The sequence below is a fragment of the Apus apus genome, chromosome 5, assembly GCF_020740795.1.
Source record: "Apus apus isolate bApuApu2 chromosome 5, bApuApu2.pri.cur, whole genome shotgun sequence".
NCBI classification, from domain to species: Eukaryota; Metazoa; Chordata; class Aves; order Apodiformes; family Apodidae; genus Apus; species Apus apus.
This window is the reverse complement of record NC_067286.1, coordinates 11,766,089-11,787,519: the sequence shown is the minus strand read 5'-3', so window position 1 is coordinate 11,787,519 and position 21,431 is coordinate 11,766,089. Positions and strand designations below refer to the sequence as shown.

The 21,431-nt window shown below is 38.8% G+C and overlaps 1 protein-coding gene across 1 annotated transcript in view; it reads right to left on the bottom strand.

Moving 5' to 3' along the window:
- The window catches only part of TRIM66 (tripartite motif containing 66), a 46,525-nt gene extending 28,404 nt beyond the window's left edge, over positions 1-18,121 (bottom strand). The window contains exons 1-5 of the mRNA XM_051620905.1: positions 17,902-18,121; positions 8,606-8,709; positions 4,126-4,273; positions 1,431-1,563; positions 773-889 (exon numbers count right to left, since the gene is read on the bottom strand). Coding sequence (XP_051476865.1) covers positions 773-889; positions 1,431-1,563; positions 4,126-4,273; positions 8,606-8,709; positions 17,902-18,121 — 722 coding nt within the window. The remainder of the gene's footprint in view (positions 1-772; positions 890-1,430; positions 1,564-4,125; positions 4,274-8,605; positions 8,710-17,901) is intronic.
- Positions 18,122-21,431: the final 3,310 nt, after the last annotated feature.

Sequence of the window (21,431 nt, the reverse complement as noted above, 5' to 3'; positions counted from 1 at the left end):
TGACACTAAGGTTGGTGTCATCTGCAAATCTGCTAAGGGTGCACTCAATCCTACTCTCAGTGTCCTTGATGATGATACTAAACAGCACTGGTCCCAACAAGGACCCCTGAGGGACACCACCCATCACTGCTCTGCCCCTGGACGTTTTGCTGCTGGCAATTGCCCTCTGGATGTGACATGCTAATGTCGATTGACTCTCGAACATCATGCCAAGACCAGCACTAAGTTCTTTGTCAACAAACACACACACACAAGCCATATCCAAAAAACTTCCACTTCATACTGGAGTGTAAGTAGCATGAGCAGATTTGTACTCTTTCAAGGTGCGGAAATAGTTTTACTAACGGAAAGAGAAATCTAACAAATACATCATCAGTAGCCAAAATCCAGTTCACATAAATGAACTATTTTCATTTTCATACTAGTCTTAAGTGGAATTGCAGCTTGTTTTGAAGTCTCTCAAAGAAATAAGGTATTTTAAAGGAAGCATTTATTTATAATCTTTTCAATTTCTACTCAGGAAACAGGTTATACAGATTAACTCTGAAGTCAGCTGTCACATGCCCTAGCAGGACTATGGAATCGTGTGTTAAAATGAAATTACTTGTTAGTACAACTTAAACATGAATTTTATATTTTTAATCTTCCTATGAGTTCCTACTGTCCAAGAAAAAAAAAAAAATAGCATCTGCATTTACTTGTATTAAACTACATTTAGTGACAATAATATTTTTAATGATCATCCACTTTCATGAAAAAGTGTAGCAATTACCTGTCCTCAATCTGTTTAGCTGAAACCTGAATCCCATTTTTTTTCTCTTCCACTTTAGTTATGACATTTTCCAGGATGACTCTCTGATTTTGCAAAGCTTCCTCAAGGTGTCTGAACCTTTGAAAGAAAGGGAAATTCTCACACCATGTTTTTTTTTCCTGTTGATAAGTAATCAGCTTATCAATTGATAAGTTATGGGCCTTAATACATGTCTGGACATGCTTCCCTGCTTCTTCCCTACTACAAATGTTCTCTGTGACAGCTAAGTTTATAATTCCTCACATAGGCAGGTTCTCACAGAAAGTGTCACTATGTATAGACAGTTCCTTATACAGCTCACACACTTTCCCAGCCAACCAGCATGCTTAAGAGCTGGTAACTCTGGTCTTCTACAGCCAACAAATCTTTGATAAAGACAAACATAAGTATTTCAACCATGCTAAGTACTGAGTTTAACTTGTGCCTTTGAGCACAATCAGGAAGCACTACATGCATGCATATATAGTACCCAGGAAGGAGATGCAACTGGGAAGGTACAGACTGCTGTGAGCAGTGAGGACTTCTGTAAGGCCAGTAACTCACACCTTAAATTGCTTGGGCATAAAACAACGGAACTGAATCTGCTGTGGCTTTTAAGTTTGGACTAGCCTGCTGGTACCTGTGCTCCTTGTGCTCTGTCAGAAGACAGCTGCGGCAGGTAAGGGTATCGCAGGTCTCACAAAACAGCTTGAGTGGCTCTTGAGTGTGCACTGGGCAAAATAAGGAGAATTCACCTGCTCCATCTGCAGCTGCTGAGGAATATAAAGCAGTGGTGTCACTGACAAGGATTACTGTTACAGATCAGAAAAAAAAGAGTTGCCAAACACTCGCAATGTTATTGAAAGTCTTGATGTTATTTTTAGAAGACCCAGACTCTGGGAGCATCTGATTATATGAAAAAGGGTTTGTTTATATGGAACAGGGTTTGTTTATATTTTTTTCCTGCCCTTCTACGTCCTACTAACTGTGCACATCAAAGGCGTTCAGAAACAAGTCATCAAGCCAAATTGATACTGTCCTCTAAACTCTCATGATTTTTTAAATACCTTTCATGATTCTGAGACTCTGCCTCATGACTTTGAATACCCTGGCCTAGCAAACCAGTCAACAAAACCATGTTGTAAAAGATAGACAAGCAAATACATGAAATAAACCTGAAGTCACAATAGAAGCCAGGAAATCCTTTGTTGTCAAAAGTCACATAGAGAATTGTTTTTCAAACTCATATTTGTTGTAAATGCAGTACATAAATTTCAGCAGCTAGGGGATATTGATAACAGGCACTAAAACCTACTCTTAAAAGGATTTTCTGAAGAGTAATGTGGTGAAGAGTAAGAATAGACGGTAGATATGTAAAGTGAAAACATTACTCCTGTACAATCTATTCTTGCTTTCTTTCCTGGATAGCATAGAATTGTCTTAGAAGGAGCACTGTCAATGAAAGAACACAAAAAGCAAACCTGCTAAAACATGGCAAAATGAAACCCCTTCTACTGAAGTTAGACAAATACATCTACACTAATAGTTAATACAGGGAGGAAGAAGCTCTTTTCTTTGATCCCCAAAAAAACCCTGATTCCAGAGCATTATTTTATTAACTAGTGTAAGGACCATTCATCAGTATTACTGATAAAAAAATAGTATTTTCTCAAATCTGTCACTGTACTGTAGCATTGCTTGTGCTTTTTTTAATTAACTAAACTATATATGCACTACCAACTTTGTTTTTCTTTTTTTCAGTACACGGAATTTAGGACTAAAAGATAAGAAAACATTTTAGTTTGTGTGTTTGCATATATATATATATATATATCACACATAAAACCACACTTAAGCCACAGGGGAGACCTTACAGCAACTTTCCAGTACCTGAAGGGGACCTACAGACACTGGGTATTTGGAGGAGAACTTTTTACAAGGACATGTAGTGATAGGACAAAGGGGATCATTTTAAGCTGAAAGAGGGTAGATTTAGACAAGGCATTAGGAATAAATTCTTCCCTGTGAGGGTGGCAAGACACTGGAACAGGTTGCCCATGGAGGTTACGGATGCCTGGAAGTGTTCAAGGCCAGGTTAGGTGGAGCAATTGGGTCTAATGGAAGGAGTCCTTGCCTGTGGCAGGGGCTTGGAACTAGATGATCTTTAAGGTCCCTTCCCACCAAACCATTCCATTGTTCTGTTATTTCCTTACAAGTATTTGTCATTAATATGAGATGGTAATCTTGCTCAAAGTGAAATAAAATTATGAACAGTTGGAGCCTCAAAACCAGTGTCCTTATCTTGACATCTACTCAAAAAGAAAGACGAATTGTCCATCCAATCAGGGTATTTAAGGGGGGTCCTCAGTTTATATTATTCTCTATAAAAGACCCCAAAATCATTCAAATGTCATCTGTGCTTTTTGTTATTCTTACAGATTTTTTTTTTGTTTACACTCCATTTGGCAATGGCATATCATGTCTTAACTGCCTCCAACTCAGTTTGATATGAACAGCTGGAACTCAACAAAACTCCATCTGTGGCAAGCATGAAGTAAAGGCTTCTACAAGGAAAATCTTTGCTCTGTCCTTCATCTTCCTTATAAAGAATGATCGTGCAGCACAAAGTCTCTAGCTCAAATAATGACAACATGTAAACTGAAATAAAATTGTAAAATTGCAGAATTCTTTTTTTTCAGTTGCAAATTGCTTACATAAGTTTAGGTAGGCATACTCCTGGGCAAATTTCTGGCTAATGAATAAAGAAAATAATGAGCAGTAGTAGGAGATTATAATCCTTTCTGTAGGTCATCATTGCATAAAGATGAGACACATTTGCCAGTGGGCTTCATTTGTGCTTGCTGATTACAATATAGTGTTCACAGTCAGGAAACATGTTTTTCACTCCAGCCTGAGAAAAGAATGTCCTACAGTGACCACAGTCTTTTGCTGTCTGTGAGTCTCCCTCCCACACCTTGCCTATAAGCACGGGATTTGCTTTATGGTAGTTTGCTGAAGGAAGCTACCCAAAAAGGGACAGAAATACTGAAAGGCCAAAGCCTGTTGCTGTTGTAGCCTGCCAGATCCTAGCCTATCACCACACAGACTGGAAAGGCTTGTGGAAAATGTGCTATGAAACACAAATATCCAAAATTTTTCAAAGACCACAGAATGCTTATCATAGCAATGGCCCTAAAGTTAAAGAAAAAAAAAATCACAGTCTCTCACTGACACAGACATGTGATTCTGAGTCACACACACAGAGCCTACAATTGCTCTTTTTTCAACTGAATAATTGATATGAAAAGAAACATTTCAGAGTGCATCTTCAGTACCTGTGCAGCCCTCCAGGGATACAGACAGGAAGTGGTCTCCAGTTTCCTGGTCATGCCTGTGTTCCTCCGTACAGGAGCTGCACAACCACTTATTGCAGCCTGTACAGAGACTGTGAGCAGGTCTCTTTTCTTTACATGTGGAACAGCTCTAAGAACACAAGCACAATTACAAACAAGGATAACAAATTAGCTATGCAATTATATCTTTAATTGACTGGGACACAGATTGGTAAACTTACTATTTTTCTTCCTCGGACTAATGCAATTCAAGTGATTTTAAGAATCTGGTTATTCTTGTAAAGGGGAAGAGGATAAATTTCAGATCAGAAGATCTTAAATAAAATCAGTTATCTTTCTGTGTTCTAGCATAATCCAGCATAATTATGACATGATGAAAGGATTATCCAGCAAAATTCTAGGGTTCATGTTGCATGTGAAATCAGAAGAAATAATCATAATTACTTGTTTCTCGTGAACTGAAAAGCCATGAAACTATGATAAAGACTTGTCCAATTTCAATTAAGAAGGATAAGGTTAATAGTTACTTTTGAAAATTAGTGGTGTGCTCTGTAATCCCTTTCTATTAATGTTGTACTATTTCCTGAGGGCTTTAACACATCAGGTGAGTGTCTATCTTACTTAAATATATCTATATTTAGATAAATAGATTTAGATATAGATATTTTCTACTTCAGAAAAAATAGTCTAGGTTGCCAAGCAAATATGTGAAGTGTTGAGTCAAACATAGCCCATCAAAAAGTTGTTTTAATTTAACTACCATTTCCTTTCTAATCTCAACATTATGGAAAAGCATTTGACCATATCCTTTCAGTGTCATTAATTTCCGCCTGTTACTGATTATTAAACTAAATTTAAAAAAAAAAAAAATCTATAGGCTGGAATCCACTTCTGCCTTTCTGTATACTAATTTAAATTTGAGCTTCTTCAACAGAGCTATTCTATATCTACATTGCTTTATTTGAAATTAGAGCTTACTGCACTTGCTTTAGCATTGTATGAAGCACTCTGATACAGTGTAGCTGTCAGAAAAACACATAAAACATGCCAATGGTAAGGGAATTTAGAAGACAATATGGGAACATCCACATACTATTAATGAAAAACTTGGTTCTGATTCTCTAAAAGCTGGCCAAAAATGAGCTCAATGTATATAAATTATATCACACGTGGTGAACTGGAAACATTAATTATCCTCTCTATTGATTCAACAATTTAGGAGATGCCCTTCATCATATAGGCCATGCTGTCTGCAGGTGTCACTAAAGGAGAAATGAATAAAGCAGCGTGTAAATGAAGTGGCCAATCTGATCTTTTGTATCCAAAATGAACACAAGAGTTATATCAAGATAGCCATAATTATATTTATTTTAACAAGGATTTTCACTAGGTATTAAGCGCCTTGTTTGAAAATTCCTAATATTAATTGTTTTCACTTATCATAGCCACAGATAGATGCTAATGAACAGAGTGAACAGTGATGTAATTTTACCATCATCAAAGCACAAAGCCTTTGTCACCAGCTTATCAACCTCAGACATTTCCTACAAGGTTACAATACATCTACTGTACTTATGCATAGTTCCTGAATATTGCTACTGCTCTGGGCTACCCAAGAAACACATGGCAAAATTAATTCCTGTGGTGTCTGTTCTATTGGGCATCAGCTTATCTTCAATTCAGAATAGTTACCACTGCATCCCAGCTATTCTGATTGGAAACAGGAAGAGAAGGATCCAGCAGAATGTGCTCAGCACACAAGCCCTGATGCAAGCCCTGCTGAATTTAACAGAAGAATTTCTCTTTGTGGTGTCTCATGGAACAGAAAGCCTGCAGGGACACTTATTTAATGGTTGTCTTAGTTTAAAATCGTGGCTTTAACATTAAGTAGAACATCTGTATCTGAGATTCAAGTGAGTCAAGTTCCAATTCATTTCAAGATAAGAAGAAAAAATTTTGTTCTGCTGAAACAAATTTAAAATTTGCCATTATCTGCAAAGGGGCTGTAAAATCACAACAAGTTTCTTACCAACTCATTGTTCAAGAATTTCTAAGCATTCCCAATCTTTTCCAAAGAGATCAGGCAATTCTTAACAATAAGGCAACAAAGCAAATTTTTAAAACTCTTTGATTGCTACTCAGGGAAGTATCTGTGTAAGGCATTCTGCTATTTTAGCCATTTGTTTATCAACAGTGTTTTCCAAAAGATACCAAACCAAAAAGCCTAATATAACATATAATCAAAATGCAAGGATATTTATTCTGAGAAGCAAAGCTTGCTATATAAAAAGAAGTGTCTAATTTAAAGGCACCCCTGAAGGGTTCCCAGCATAGGGAACAGGTCAAAAGTTGAGGCGTGGTCTTCCTCCTCTGCAATAACCAAAACTGCTTAGCCACAGGTTTACCTGTAACTGTTCAGCTGTCAGTCAGACAGAACTTACATTGACACTGTACTGTGTTAAAACTACTTTTAAGTTGAAGAGCACAGAATGTTCCCAGAGTTACATTATTTATGATGCGGAAATGGGTTTTTGGGCAAGAGATTCTGAATTGCATCTTTTTGAAAGGCCTGATGCTGGTACATGGCATATTCTATCATTTATGCTTCACTGTCTCACATCCTGCTTCCAAACACTTTGTTGCAAGCCTTGACAGCTTCCCATTTGAACATATTAGGTAAATTAAGAAAATGGTAGCAGTTCAGCTGTGTCTCAGTTGGATGGGCTAGCACTTCTCCTTTTGATATCACTGATGGTAAAACTATGGTTTTATTTTTGTGGGGTAATGGTGGTTTAGAGGCTAAGCAAGCTTTACTGGTACATAACTGTTAAGAACAAGGAAGTAAGCCCAAAACTATTAGGAAGGTTCATGTGTCCCTCTAGGATACTCCTACATGCCAGTGAGAAATCTGCTTTACCAAACTGCTCTTAGGACTCCTAAAGCATGAAAGAAAAGAAAAACTTTCTTTTAAATAAAGTTTTAAAATAATCTAGTGCTTCTGAAGACATTAGGTAGTCTCATTTGACTTCCTTTAGATACAAATTCTTATTGAAAGGTAAATTATGTGTCATGGTAATTAAGAAATCCCAATATAATAACTGCATTATAAGCATTTAGCATTGTCTGAAGATTTTCTTCTTTTTGAAGGGTGCACATGAGCAGAACTCTTCCTGTTTTAGATAAAGTAATGTTGTACTCCTCAAACACCTCACACCTGAAGATGTCAACACGCTTTAGTACCTTTTTAAAAAAAAAAAAAAAATTGCCCCAAAACACTCCATGGATTCTCCATGAACACTCCACTTTCTTTTCTTTTTAGCAATGGAGAATATGAAACACAGGAATGATTGACAGGGAAGAAGTACACCCCCTCTGCTTTTTTGCCACCTTTTCACTGGGCAAGTCACTTCCACATTTCAACAAAGCTTCAAGCCTTCTGCATGGGACAGAACTGACTCATTAATTGTTGCTGCCCTTACAGCAGTTAAGTGGTAAGGTTCTGTCTTACATCAGGGAAAAAGTGTTCCACTCCACCCAAAGGCCCTGAAAGTGAATATCCAACGTGGCTACCCAGTTTACTTAGGCAACAAAAGTGCAAGAGAGACAGACTGAAGTTTAGGAGCTGGTTCAAAAGGTGACATCCAGTTCTTCTGTTACTCTTCCCTTGCTTTGGTTCATGCTTTGGATAAAGCAGTCAGCAGATAAACGAACAGCTTTGACAAGTTTTCACCTGTTTTTACTCCCCGCTACAGGTAATGCTACCACATTCTGAAATCAGTCTTACTTGTGCAAAAAACACGATACTGTTTTGTAACAGATGGGGCACAATTACACACCTTTCTCTGTCCCTCCTCACACCCCAAAGCAGTAACAACTGACAAACTTTGAGAATAATCCTGCCTGTTAACTTGATATTTAACAGAAGTGAAATCCATCTACATACAGTGTCAATACAAGGCCAAGGTTGTAATCTTATGCCTCCCAATTACCCTTTGGATCCATTCCCCAATGGGCAACTAATATGTAACGTGACCTGTATCATTAAAACAGAATTCTTATAATAATGATAATTTCCCACAGAATCTAAGAGTAATCTTGGTGTAACCCTTCAGCCAACAGTCTGCTTCTGTTTATTGTGTGTTAAGAGCAGAAAGTGGACAAAGATTAATCCAAAAGAATATTTCTAATACATTGATTACCACAGATCCAGTCCTACAACACTAGTATAAATATTTTTTTAATCAACTCTATTCTAAGTATGTAGACTCAAATTCATTCTTCAAATAAAGATTAAAAAGTATTATGAAGGAATTATTTCTGTCTCTAGAGTGAAGTAATCACAGTGCTGCACAAGCAAACTGTGAGAGTCTGCTGTTTAGTATGAAGTTTGCTCTGGTTTCAGTTTTCATCTAGTAGTGTTTCAACAGTTCATAAGGCATCCAACTTAATAGTTTTCACTTACCTTTGCCATAGCTGAATTAGCAGTGGGAAAGTCCTTGAGAAGGAAATTTTCAACTACATCCCTTGCAAAGCAGGTCTGTTTGCACACAGGACAGGAAAGGATACCTGATTTAAAAAAAAAAAACAACAAAAACAAACACAACACAACCACACCATAAATAAAACAATGCACGCCAGCCATGTGAACCAGGAAATTATATCAACCACATTTCAGTACTGCTGGCTTTTTTACATCACACAGACAACCCTAGTTTCAGGAAACTGAGGCATTCTTCAAGTTGCAAGTTACTCATGGCTAGATCTAGTTCAATATATTCAAAAGAAAAACAAAGCAACAAAAGCCCTAGAAATACATCATATTTCTAATTACTTATTTCAATATTATCAATGATACCTGCATTACTAAATTCCCATTAATTCATTAGGGCTCACAGCATTCAAAAAACTGAGCTGCACTTTAAACTGGTTTGCTTTGTTACAGATCTACTTGTGCTTTTCAATTCTTGCTTCAGTTCTTCTAAACCAGCTTTATGCTGGCAGAGATAGAGCAAAGCATAAAGGACACATTGCCTAACCCTACTTTGACAGGGCAGCATGCTGTCCAAGAGAAGGGAAGGAGGAGGAACATGCTTTTAGAAGATGGAACGAGCCAGAATAAAGGTAAAGGATAAAAAATATTTCATAAATAAAATTCTTGCAAACCATCCATTACAACAAATCTACAGGTGGCAAAACGTGATCACCTGCAAAGCAAAACAAGCAGCAAAACCTGGTTCCACCTTCATTAGCTTCTTAGCACAACTGGGATTAATCTTAGTGTTTGCCTGGGCTGAGAACTAACAGTTCAAGGCCTCCGTAATTGTGTATCTGCCTTTGGCACCTCTGCCATTTCATTCCTGCACTTCTAGAAAAATGGAGGTCTGAGCTCAAGAAGATGAAGTGATTTTTTTAATTATTTTTTTAAGGAATGTCCATGTTTCTGACCACCTTTCTGTGAACTACTGTAGACGTGAATCCACTTCTTTAGAGATGGTAGTGGTGTGTCAGTCTATTTTTACCTTATCAAGCCTTCTTTTATCTAAGTTTTTCCATTACGTTGAGGACAGAATTTCAGTGCTATGCTCACCTTGCCAAGTGATCTCTTTACAATAACTAACAGTAGTATTTTCCATTACTAAATTATGCAAACTCATGTACAGCAAGAGTTTAAAAGCAAGATCAATGAGAAATTTCTACTGGAATAGAAATGTTCAATGTGCTCTTTTCCTTAACTAAAATGACTTTTTAATACGGATTATTAAATTAAATACCTGTATATTAATTAAATCTTAAGATGTCTATACCTCTTTGCATTAGACAGTTATGAGAGATTCTCATGTTTCCAGGTGCTTAATATTACCTGCCCTTGGGACATGGCTCCTGCAGGCCTCCCTGGCCAGGTACACAATTCTAACCCAGAATGTCTCCTGTTTTCAGAACTTGGCTACTTTTAACAGCAGCACTTCACAGTGACAGAGACACACAAACCCCAAACTAGTGCTACATTACCACTTCTGACAAAAGTACCATGCAGTCAGATGTCTGAATAGTTCCACTTTCATTCATAAATGTTTTGAAGAAACTTTGAGCTCTCTTGCATCTCCTTCAAAGACAACATCTCACTAAGAACTGCTTCCATGAGGTTTAGGCTTTTTTTAGCCCAAATATTGTTTTAAAAGAAGATTGTTTCCTATTTTCCGAAATTGCACGTACAACAGAACTGTGATTTGGGGGCCCAAGTGGCAAATTATGGTCTACCTCCATTTGTTTAACTGTGCATTTCATCCAACACTGAGTGTTCGTGCAGACATGAGAAGGAAGAGGCAGTATCCACAGATGTCTGTGCTACTCAGCTACAAGTCACCCCAGGGAAAAGGGCAGCACAAGCAATTGCCAATGCTTTGCTCATCTGCTGGGCATGTAATTTGAGTCTTGTTTAAGTATTTTCTGGTGACAGGAGTCACAAAGGCTAAAAATTCATCTGATAAAGATGCCCATGTTGGCAGAATGCTGTAAAGCTGTAGAAGTATTCTAAACTCTTTCTCAACTTTGCCTTCTTAACACAAGGAGTGCAGCTAAAAAAATACCTTATATTTACCTACAATATTTGTAGCTAATTGTCTTCATATGTTACACCCTAGGACAGCTAAATGCTTTTCTATTAGTCACACTGAAACCTCTCCATGCTTTCCCAAATTATAGTTGTGTGTGTTCTTTAGATATCTGTAAACAGCTCAGTTCTCTGGAGAAATGTAAAAACAGTGGGAGCTCTGCAGTACCTAAGATGTTTTATGCAGACAGTGCCCTCCTACTGCTTATAAAAGGTGCGTGCTACAAGCACCAGTGAATTGTAAAGCTAATTCCTAGAAGGTGGAACAGTTTTCAAGTTTCCCTGTGAGGACCTTACAAAGTAAAGCAGTTATAATAGCAGCAGAAATAAAAAGACAGACATTTTAATTTATAAGCTAGGAAGCAAAATAGCTATTTTGTAAGCAGCTTCTCAAATAAGCCTCACAGGACTTGCTCCAGTTCTCAGCAGAGTCCATAGGAAACCATCTACTGACTTTACAGGGAACAGTCTCTAGCCCTTTGAGACTTTGTACCAGTTTCCTACTCCCATAGCAGCATTGCCCAAGCAGTGCCAGCTCTTGATCTGGCTAATCAGAGAGAAAATCTCCATGCTGAGACTACATAATATGTCACAAGTCGACCAAAAGGGAAATTACCAACAGGTTAAAGAAATGCAGTAATCTTGCAGTTATTCCTTCATCTACATGCCCTACAGTTGGGCACTCAGTCTTAGACAAAACATTCCTGGGAACATCCGCTTACTGGGAAACAAAACCAGCAAGGACAACTTCTGTCTACACACTGTAGGAGGTAAAAAAATTCAATATTGAAGTTACTGTCGTTTGACATTCCAACACTATTCTGTTAGTGCAGACTGCTAAATCAAATGATACCAACCAAATGATATTTAATGGAATGATCGTGGCCTCAGGCAGGTTCATGTGAACTTTTAAATTCTGCTAATTTGTTACAAATGATTTAAATATAAAATACACTGTATAAAGAATGCATTGATTTGACAATAGATGATATTTTCTTTTTAATGTTTTTAAATGTATGTAAAGAAAAAGTATATAATTTTCACCCAAAGAAGACATATTTCATGCATGGATTTCAGTTCTGCACTGAGAAACGCAGTGACATTAAGAAATACAGAACAGTCATGATTTTGGAGGTAAATTACATTACTGCCTGCCCATACTAGCGGATGTCTAAAAGTGATGCCTTGAGTGCCATGGGACAATTTTTTCCCAGGTTTTAGTTACAAGTTACACTACTGAAATCAGCCTTGTCCCAGAGATATACATAGACTGAGTTGCACATACACAGGTCAGAACTTTGTATCAGAACAGACCTCCAAGACAAGTACAACTTTGATTGTGTAAATGTCAGTGTGTCTTAAAAATCCAATAACTGTGAATTACAGTTCTTTCAAATCTAAACCTCCCTTGAGATGAACATAAGCCATGTATAGCCCTCAGTTTAATATATAAAAAATCAGAACAAAGAGCATAACACTTAATGGGAAAAATAACAGGGGCACCATGGCCATACTGTATTGGAAGTAGTAAGCACCTTCTTGCCAGTCACAATATTGAATTCTAGCCTAAAGATTTATTAAAAGCACAAGAGATGGATTTGCATCTTGCTAAAAGAGAGATTTCTTGAAGGTGGTACCGTTGGAGACCATATTTGTTCAGCTAATTGGGCTTCTTATTTGATTCCTTTTCCATTTAATAAAAGCCTGTGCTCCCTGGAAATGCCCAACCTATTTCAACATAAATTCTCAAAAGAATCTAATGATAGCTTGGCATAATACATATACTAATGGTTTGTGAAGTAATTACCCTGAAATTAAGTAAAACTTACATACATTTTGACAAACAGCAGCTACTTCAACAATACCAAGCAAACACATTATGGGATGTTGGTGCTCAGAGTGCAGATCTCCAGTAAAGTGCAGTTTCCTAGAAACCCCTTACCTGTCCTCTGGATAAACAGCCACTTAGAGAGCTACACACAAACCACTTGTGTTGGGGAACAAGTGGTTATTAAGCAGAACTGCTCAGCAGTGCAGTCCCTGGAACCAGGCTCTGCTGTGCTGCAGATGGAGGTCACTACACCTTTCACAGAGTACCTGGGGCTGCTTCCCCTTCTTCAGCCAGAAACGCTGACAAATCAGCAGGGCAGAAAGATGTACTGGGCCACTACAAGGCGTAAGTTTGTTTTCCTCTTTCCTTCTTTCTTGCCCTGGCCTCTCAGATTCATTCAGGCCTCTGGTACCTTGCCTTGGTTGTATTTTTCCTGAAGTGGTGAAATAAAAATCCCACAGTGAGAATGAATAGCAGTATCCTACTTCCCTTCTTGTCCAGGTCTTCGCTCAGTCCTCAGAGTAACCTGGAGCAACTGTGCAGAAGGAAAGAGAAGAGCTTTTCCAGATCCAGGTAGCAGCAGGTCTTACAATGTCATTCCCTCCCATGGTACATTTTCCAGACCATTTCCTATGTATTTTCCTTGCCTTCCTACCTTACTACTGCCTCTAAACAGTACTGCTATTTTGTTTTATGAACCTGTACTTGGCAGACAGCTCATTTAAATATGTCATTATTACAGCACTGTGGGTGAAGGGAAGAGTAATCAGAAGCCCAAGAGACTCACTGTTTGTACGTATGAGAATGATGCAATTTCTGGATCTAAATAGCAATCCAATGTGGAATTACAGGATTCAAACAACAGCTAATGTATTAAGAGATCAGGAGCCAAATTCAGCTGTTGTGCAGTTATAATGCCCCAAAGAAGTCCATTACTGTTGTCAAAACCTCTAGAATTAACAAAAAGCTATGAGAGTTGTTGACATGCTCTATTTTGTATGGAAATTATTGGTAGGAAGTAGGTAGGAACATTTGCATAAATTATTTTTAGAAGTTCATTAGCTCCTGCTGTTTATCATTTGAAATCATTATTAATGACACCACATTTCACTGCTAAGAGATGACCACAAATTTAGAAAGGCTAGCAAAGATCCCTGTGTTGGATTTAATCCCCATTTCATTGTGATAGGCAGAATAAAATCCTATTTCAGACACATATGCAGGGTAAAACACATATAAACTATTCTCAGCGTATTTAAGTTATCAGTACTGAACAATCACTGAAGACTACATTGCATTGAACAGACTCCCACAAAGTTGCATCATGTGAGGGATGTGGAGGAACAGTCCTCACTGACACCCTCCAGTACTCCACCACCCTTTAACTACCATAGATAACTGGCTAATGCACTTGGAATATCATCACAAAAAGCCACCAGCACTAGAAAGCAACACACATTCAGACATATGTCTGTGTGTGTATATTTATACACACACATCTCTGAGCTCTGAAAAGCTTCAGCAGCAGATGTTTATTTTGCTGAATTGGTTTGCAGCCCTTTTTCATAAGCCATGTGTGTATTTCCACTCCCACACTCCTGTCACCAATCATAATTAGACAGCAGGTTAGGCAAAATGGAAATTAAAAGGCAGTGGATCCAGCAGTCACACACTAACACCCAGTCTGGACACTCCAACACCACACATGGGTCATCCAAAACCAGCTTTCAGGAAAACAACAAAGCTTTGCCATATACTGTTCAAGCTCTAGTTCCCAGTATGTCAGGTGTCTCACATCCCACTGCACTTTCATCTTGGTTAATGAAAGTTGCCACACGGCATTGAGCCCAGGGAATAGTAAGCTGACATCAAGATACTGACCTTCACACAGGGTGTTCCTTTGTAGAAGCATAAATTAAAAAATTCTGAATGCCCTCAAGTTTGTACTCCATCTATATTGTAGCAATTTGTAAGTGACAGAGCTGTGGATAATTTGCAGCAATCATCTCTGAAAGTGCAAACTCTAACCTCTCCACCATGTATGGAAACTGAGTACAAAGACCTCTGAACATCAAAAGCCACAACTTGCTGTTTTGTTTCAAGGTCTTCTAGTCTAGTCAGGTTTAAACAGAAAGAACCCTCAAGCTGGTTGTCTTGGAAATAAATCAAAGCAGATAATTAACCTGTTATTATAATGAGAATTGATTAGCATAAAGAAACAAACAGCAGAGCTATCATAAACACCACATTTATACTTGCTGTCCACATGTTGCACCTATCCCTCCTCTCTTTTTCCTCCAACAACCATCAGAATAATTATTCTCAGAGACCATTAGCTACAGCTCAAGCTGCAGGCATAATTTACACTTCCTTGGAGACCCAATTATAGGTTATACGAAACAGTTCTGAAGACAACCTCCCACTCTACAGCTTCATATTTATATCACTAAACCCCTCATTGTTTCACTTGCCTTTTGGATCTGGCAGCTTAACAACAGAGTGAGAAGGGCCAGATGACTTTAAATCCATTTTAAGATGACGGAAGATTCACATTATTTATTGTGGCATCCACTCCTAATTCAGAAAGGAGGGATAAGCACGGGAAACAGATGAATCTTGATGTTGAATGTATTCAGAACTCAGAGAGAAGGAGCCAGACCCAAGAAGCCAAGGCAGAATCCAAGAACCAATTGCATATGATTTCACTTTGTACTGTGAGTGGCAATTTGTGCAGGTGGGAGCCTGGGAAAGTCTTCCCTCATCTGAGGCATTTCCATCTCAGGAGATGGGGGAATTTTCACTATCTTTCTTATCTGATCCCTTTCTTTAAAATTATTCCTTCCCAAGCACTAAACACCCTGGAAGCACACAACATGCCATCTGCAGAGAAGAATGGGGATCCTCTGTTACACAAAGAGAGATTAAAAAAAAAAAGGAAAGTGACACTGGTCTGCAGAAAAAGAAAATAAAGACTGCCTCCTTCATATTAGAAGCACATGTAAAAGCCAAACTTAGAAGGAAAAATTCCTTTTTTCCCCTCAGATTCCTTCCAAACTCTCAGTTCTCACAGCTTTGAATAAATTCTGATGTGCATGGAGCTTTTCCATAAGCTCTAGCTATCTCAGAACTTTCATTCATGAGTCACCTTATAAAACAAGGTATTAAATAAGTTTCCAACATCAACCCCCATCAAATAACAGGACCACTTACCTTCATCTTCTCAGCAGTCTTAATACAACAGCAACAAACTAGAAAAGAGCTTTCTGTTAGTATACTACTATTTAGAGTAAAGCACACTGAAAACCATGCATTCAAGCATGCTTTTGTAGCAAATCTCAGGTTAACCTCACTTGGAAATATATTCACTTTTTCCAATCTCATATTTTGCTTAAGGAATTCACAGTGAGTAAGGAACACATTTTTATTACAGGCAAGATCTCATGTTTACTCAGCTAAAATGGTTTAGCACTTACATTTACAGTTTATCATTGGCACTTATAGATGATTATACTTAAAGATAACACTGAAAATTGAGTTGGTATTGTACTGCCTGTAACTCAGTAATTGGTGCAGATAAGACAAGAAAAATTTAGCATCTTGCCATCAGGTTTCAAAAGTTTATCCTGGCTGAACTACAGTGGTTGCAGTTTCAGTCATTGACTTAAATAAGAGACACAGATGTTTTGGTTTTGCTGCTCTCCTTGCTCATATATTAACTGAGTCTCTGCACCTGGTGTCTCACTTCATTTACTGGGTCATCACTGTTCATTATCTTTTTTTTGTCTAACCTTGCTCTTTCCCACAGATGTTCCCTATCTACCAGAGGATGAGGAACTAAACAGAGGAACTTCAAGAATACAGATATAAACTAGTCTTTGTTCCAATCTGCTATAGATAAATAATTCCTGATCCACTCCAGGAGTCTGAAGAAATATTTAGTATTTTAACAATTCATGAGAACCTCTAGCTGCACTTTGTTTAAGATCACCAAGTGGTAGAAATTCACTTTTCCACTTGGCTAACAGAAACAAGGGGGAGAGAGGAATGGCTTAGATGTCCAGTGAGGATACATACAAAGTAATGGAGAGGTTTTTTTCAACAGCATTTTATCATAAAGTAGATCTCTTGGACTTCAAGCCCACTTTGGACATTTAGGATCTTAAGGAGATGTTTACTTGAAATTACTGTTTTACTCTGTCTTGTCTACCTACATCTTTTTCTGTCTGTATCCTACACATGAATAACCTTCCTCCTTTGCCATTAAGTTATTCCCTTTTCCTTTAGCTGTTGTGTTTTGCTAGCCTTTCAACAGTGACCTCCTCACACAGTTTCCATTTGTTCTCAAACTTGAACTTGTCTAGTTTGTTACCTCGTCAGTTCAGATTATCATCACCTCAGGGAAGGTATCTTCTCTTCCCACATGTTTCTAAAATCTGCTATGGAAGAGATAATAAATGATGACTCTTTTCATCTGAAGTTCAAAGCCTGTGAAAATACAAGTAATCTACATGCCTTTGCTCTTCTTATAAATTAGTAATGAGGCTGGAATACTTCCCCATGGCAATTAAGACTCACTCAGTTAAAATGTTTGTTTTCTGTGTGCTAAGTCCTGTCTTACTCCAAAAAAGTTACATATTTTCCATTAACATCACTACCAAAAATTGTACAAACAACTTCAGCGTTTCAAAAGCCACAGTCACAAAATGCTTATCGTCCTCCCTGGTTTAGTCAGCATGCTAAGGTGAGTTATTTTCCTACAGGCAGAAGGGTTCAGATAAAGAGAAACCACATTTACAATGAGATAAAAGGAAGAGTTTCAGTGCACCAAGATACACATATTCTAATAACAATCATTATGACCTTTATTACAAACAAAGAACCAGATGTTTTTGTGGTGTTGTTTGGGGGTGGGAGGTGGCAGCACAGAATGGGGAGTGAAGGAAGAAGAAAACTATCACCACAAGTGGTACCACAGAAAGGTCCAACATGTCCAAAAGTCTGGATAAAGATGCAGCCTAGAAACTGCCTTGCAGCTAAGCAAATCAAATATTCATGAAGTCACACTTGGTAAGTGAAAGTGCATTCTAGGAAATATTAAATGTTGCCTTTCTAATTTCTCTTCAAAACATTGCTGGAAAATATAACAAAGAAGGCTTGTTCCCAATCCCCTCCTCTCCTCATACAAATCTTGAGTCTCTGAGGTTATTCTTTTAAAGTAATGCTGTAAAGGAACAGGCTACAAAAAGTACTTCTCAATCAATGTATTTTTCTAATCCTGTAACACAAAGAGCACAAGCCAGAGCTTCTTAAATATTACCTTCATACAGAACTTCACACTCAGTGGGAATACAGCTATATCCTTGGATCAGATATGGAAGGCAGTCCTTACAGAAGGAATGAAGGCAAGGTAGCATTCTGGGGTCTCTCCTCCACAAGTCCCATTTGCACACCAAACAACTCCTCAAGAGATCCAGGCTCTCCATTTCTGTTGGATGAAGTTTGACATCGAAAACACTAAGAGTCACAAAATGGCTCATGACAGCCCCTTCACTTAACAACACACTTGATCACCCGAGCACAAACTAGAAGGCAACAGCGGGACGCGCGTTCTCAGAAACAACATGAATTTAGTCCTTGTGAAGAAAGAGGAAGTTCCTCGCAGCCAAAAATCATGTACCTGTTTCACAAAAAAAATAATGTCTTTGCAGATTGTTGTGCAGGAAAGTGTGGTTTAAGGTTTACAAATCATGATCCCACTATCTCCCTATAGCGCTTGCAACTTCTGTAAAAACTGAAGTAATCTGCTTATTGATCTACTTACAAAGCTGTCACCAGGCTGAATTGTCACAAACTCTGCACTTCCTGCTCGAACCACTGAAGCTCTGCAATAAAAATTATTATATTCTCTGACTGCTTTTTCAGTTTCATCTCAATATTTTACAGTTTTCAGGTAAAGCAAATCAGAATCATAACTGATCACACCTCCATCATTTTGGCAATGCATGTTAGAAAGCTGCCTTGATAAATGTATGGCATCTTCTGCCAATCTTCTTTAGAGAATGTAACAAATTGCACTTCACAGCAATCAAATTTCAACTGTGAAGATGACTGCAGATCAAATTGTAGACCAAACCTGAGCTTCCCATAAGCAGGACAGTGTTCCTCCTGCCAACCTAAGCTCCCCAAGCTAAACCGAGAGCTTGGCAGTTCATGTTCCATCCTTGATTCTCAGATTTTGAGAGATCTTGATCAGATACAGCCTGCAAAGGGAAACTTTTCCAAGCTGCATCAGAGGAGTGAAAGCAAATACAGTCTTGTCCCCCCTGGAACCCTCCTTCCAGCTGACCAAACCTCCTGTGGCCAGAGGCCCCTGTAGCTTTGTCTTGGCATGGTGGCCTTGCTCCCAGCAGTACATAACTTCAGATTTATTCAGCACAGAGCAGCAGCAGCTCTAATCTTAGGGCTATGTATTCTCTTGAGGGATTCTGTCCTGGGACAGATTTCATTAGAAATGGTTAGTAAGTGGGTCTTTTTTTTCTTCTACAATCCAATAAAATTGCAAGTGCTCCAGAAATTTACAACCAGGAATTTTTTTAGGTGTTGCATCCTGACGTCATCCCTATTTAAAATATGTTAAATGGACCATATGATAAAGTCTGTATCATATTCCATACCCAAGAATCATTCTTGGAACAAAAGATAGGTAGGTAGGTAGGTAGGTAGGTAGGTAGGTAGGTAGGTAGGTAGGTAGGTAGGTAGATGATAGATAGATAGATAGATAGATAGATAGATAGATAGATAGATAGATAGATAGACCCCAACTTTACTGAAATCACTTAGACAAATTCAAACCTACCAATGTAGGTATAATTTCAATTACAAAACTAGAGGTTCCTTTAGAAATGAGCTGTAGTAGCTGTACCTGTGGTATAACTAATAAACACTGTATCAGTGTTTACTATATGATCTCAGTTTTTACAGTGTATCTTCATCAACCATCTTTCAGAGGCAAATGTCATTAGAGCAGCAGAGCTACCCAGCTCGCTCTATTGTTTCTTGAAACCACTGTTGCTAAGAAGACAAACCAGGACCCACAAAAACATGTGATTCCTGCAGTAGGAAGTTGAGGTCTTAGACTGCCACATTGTTTAGGCAGAGAAACCACAGCCTGGGACCAAAGCATCAAAGAACACAGAATCAGTGCAAACAAAGCATAGCACTGGGAAATGCTGTATCACCATGAAGGCCAAACCTGTGGCTGAATAAGAAGCAGTTACCAGACATTTTATTTATGCTTTGTATATAAATAGGAAACAACGTACAAGTTTTTTGGTAGGAGCGGGAAGGATAAGGGCGATAACAAGTGTTTAAAATTTCCTGCTGAAACAGGCATGCAAATCAGCAGTTGGGCAGCTACATCACCAGTGGCTTGGCTACACTGATGGGAAACACCAAGTCCAGCTGCAGGGTTCACAAATAAAATAAACTTAATTGCATTTGGACATGCGTGGTGAAAGCAAAGAGGCAGGACGTGGGACAGGAAGGTATGAAGACGGAGAGCTGTGGAGGCAGCAGGCAGGCTGAGTCACACCTGGAACGGGAAGAAAAGTGCTGGGGTTTTGGTGTGTCTGCCCAGAGGAGGGCAAAGGAATGGTATCATGCTTTGGGGCTGCCTCAGGACCAACAGATCAGCCACGGCCTCAGGAAGGCGACAGCCACTCCAAAACAAAGCAAAGGGAAGCATCCAGATGTCACAGGCCTGGATCTTCCAGTAAAAGCATTAATACTTTTCATATAAGAGAGGCTTATAATGATATATTCTCGTAACTTCGTAAGTTCTGTATTTTAAGGATAAACTCTCTGTGGAAGTCTTTCTATTTTCTGTGTTCCTGTTTCTCAGCTTTTTTTTTTCTATCTTCTTCCCACCGTTAAATGTGGATGTTGATACACAATTGACGAGAAGCTCAACAGGAGCTGGCAATGTGTGCTTGCAGCCCGGAAAGCCAGCTGTGTCCTGGGCTGCATCAAAAGCAGCGTGGCCAGCAGGTCAAGAAAGGTGATTCTGCCCCCCTGCTGCTCTCCCTAGTGAGACCTCACCTGCAGCACTGTGTCCTGTTCTGGGGCCTCCAACTCCTGGAGCGAATACAGAGAAGGGCCACGAAGATGATCGAAGGGCTGGAGCACCTCTCCTGTGAAGAGGGGCTGAGAGAGTTGAGGCTGTTCAGCCTGGAGAAGAGAAGGTTCCGGGGAGACATCATTGCAACCTTCCAGTACCTGAAGGGGCCTCAGGAAAGCTGGGGAGGGACTTTTTACAAGGTCTTGTAGTGATAGTGTTAACCGTTTTATGATAGTTCCCCAGAACACAGACAAACTATGTTTAGGAAGGAGACATTTATTGCAGGTTTGTGCAAAGCTGGGTGCTTGGTGCCTTCCCACAAGGCAAGCATACCAAAGGAGATTTTTCATGAGACATTTATACACACAACTATAGAGTTAGTAAGTTTCCAAGTCCATCCTCCTTATAGTGATTGGCTAGTGATTAACAAGTTATATAGTTATAATATGGCTACACCATTGTTTCTGCTATCATGCATGCTCAGGCAAAGGGTCTTCACCTGGGCTGGGGTCTTTTTGACCTGGGGGTGTGATTTTTAGTACTATAATGAGCTAAGTTCACCTAAAGGACACAGTATCACAACTCCTCCAGCTTCAAATGCCCAAGACTGGATTAGCCATCAATATTCTTGACTTCGGTTCTTCTTTATCACCTCCTGCATTCCTTAGGTCCAATTATCTGTATAGCCCTCAAGTCGTCTCTGCCAAGTTGGGAATTTACACGAGACACTT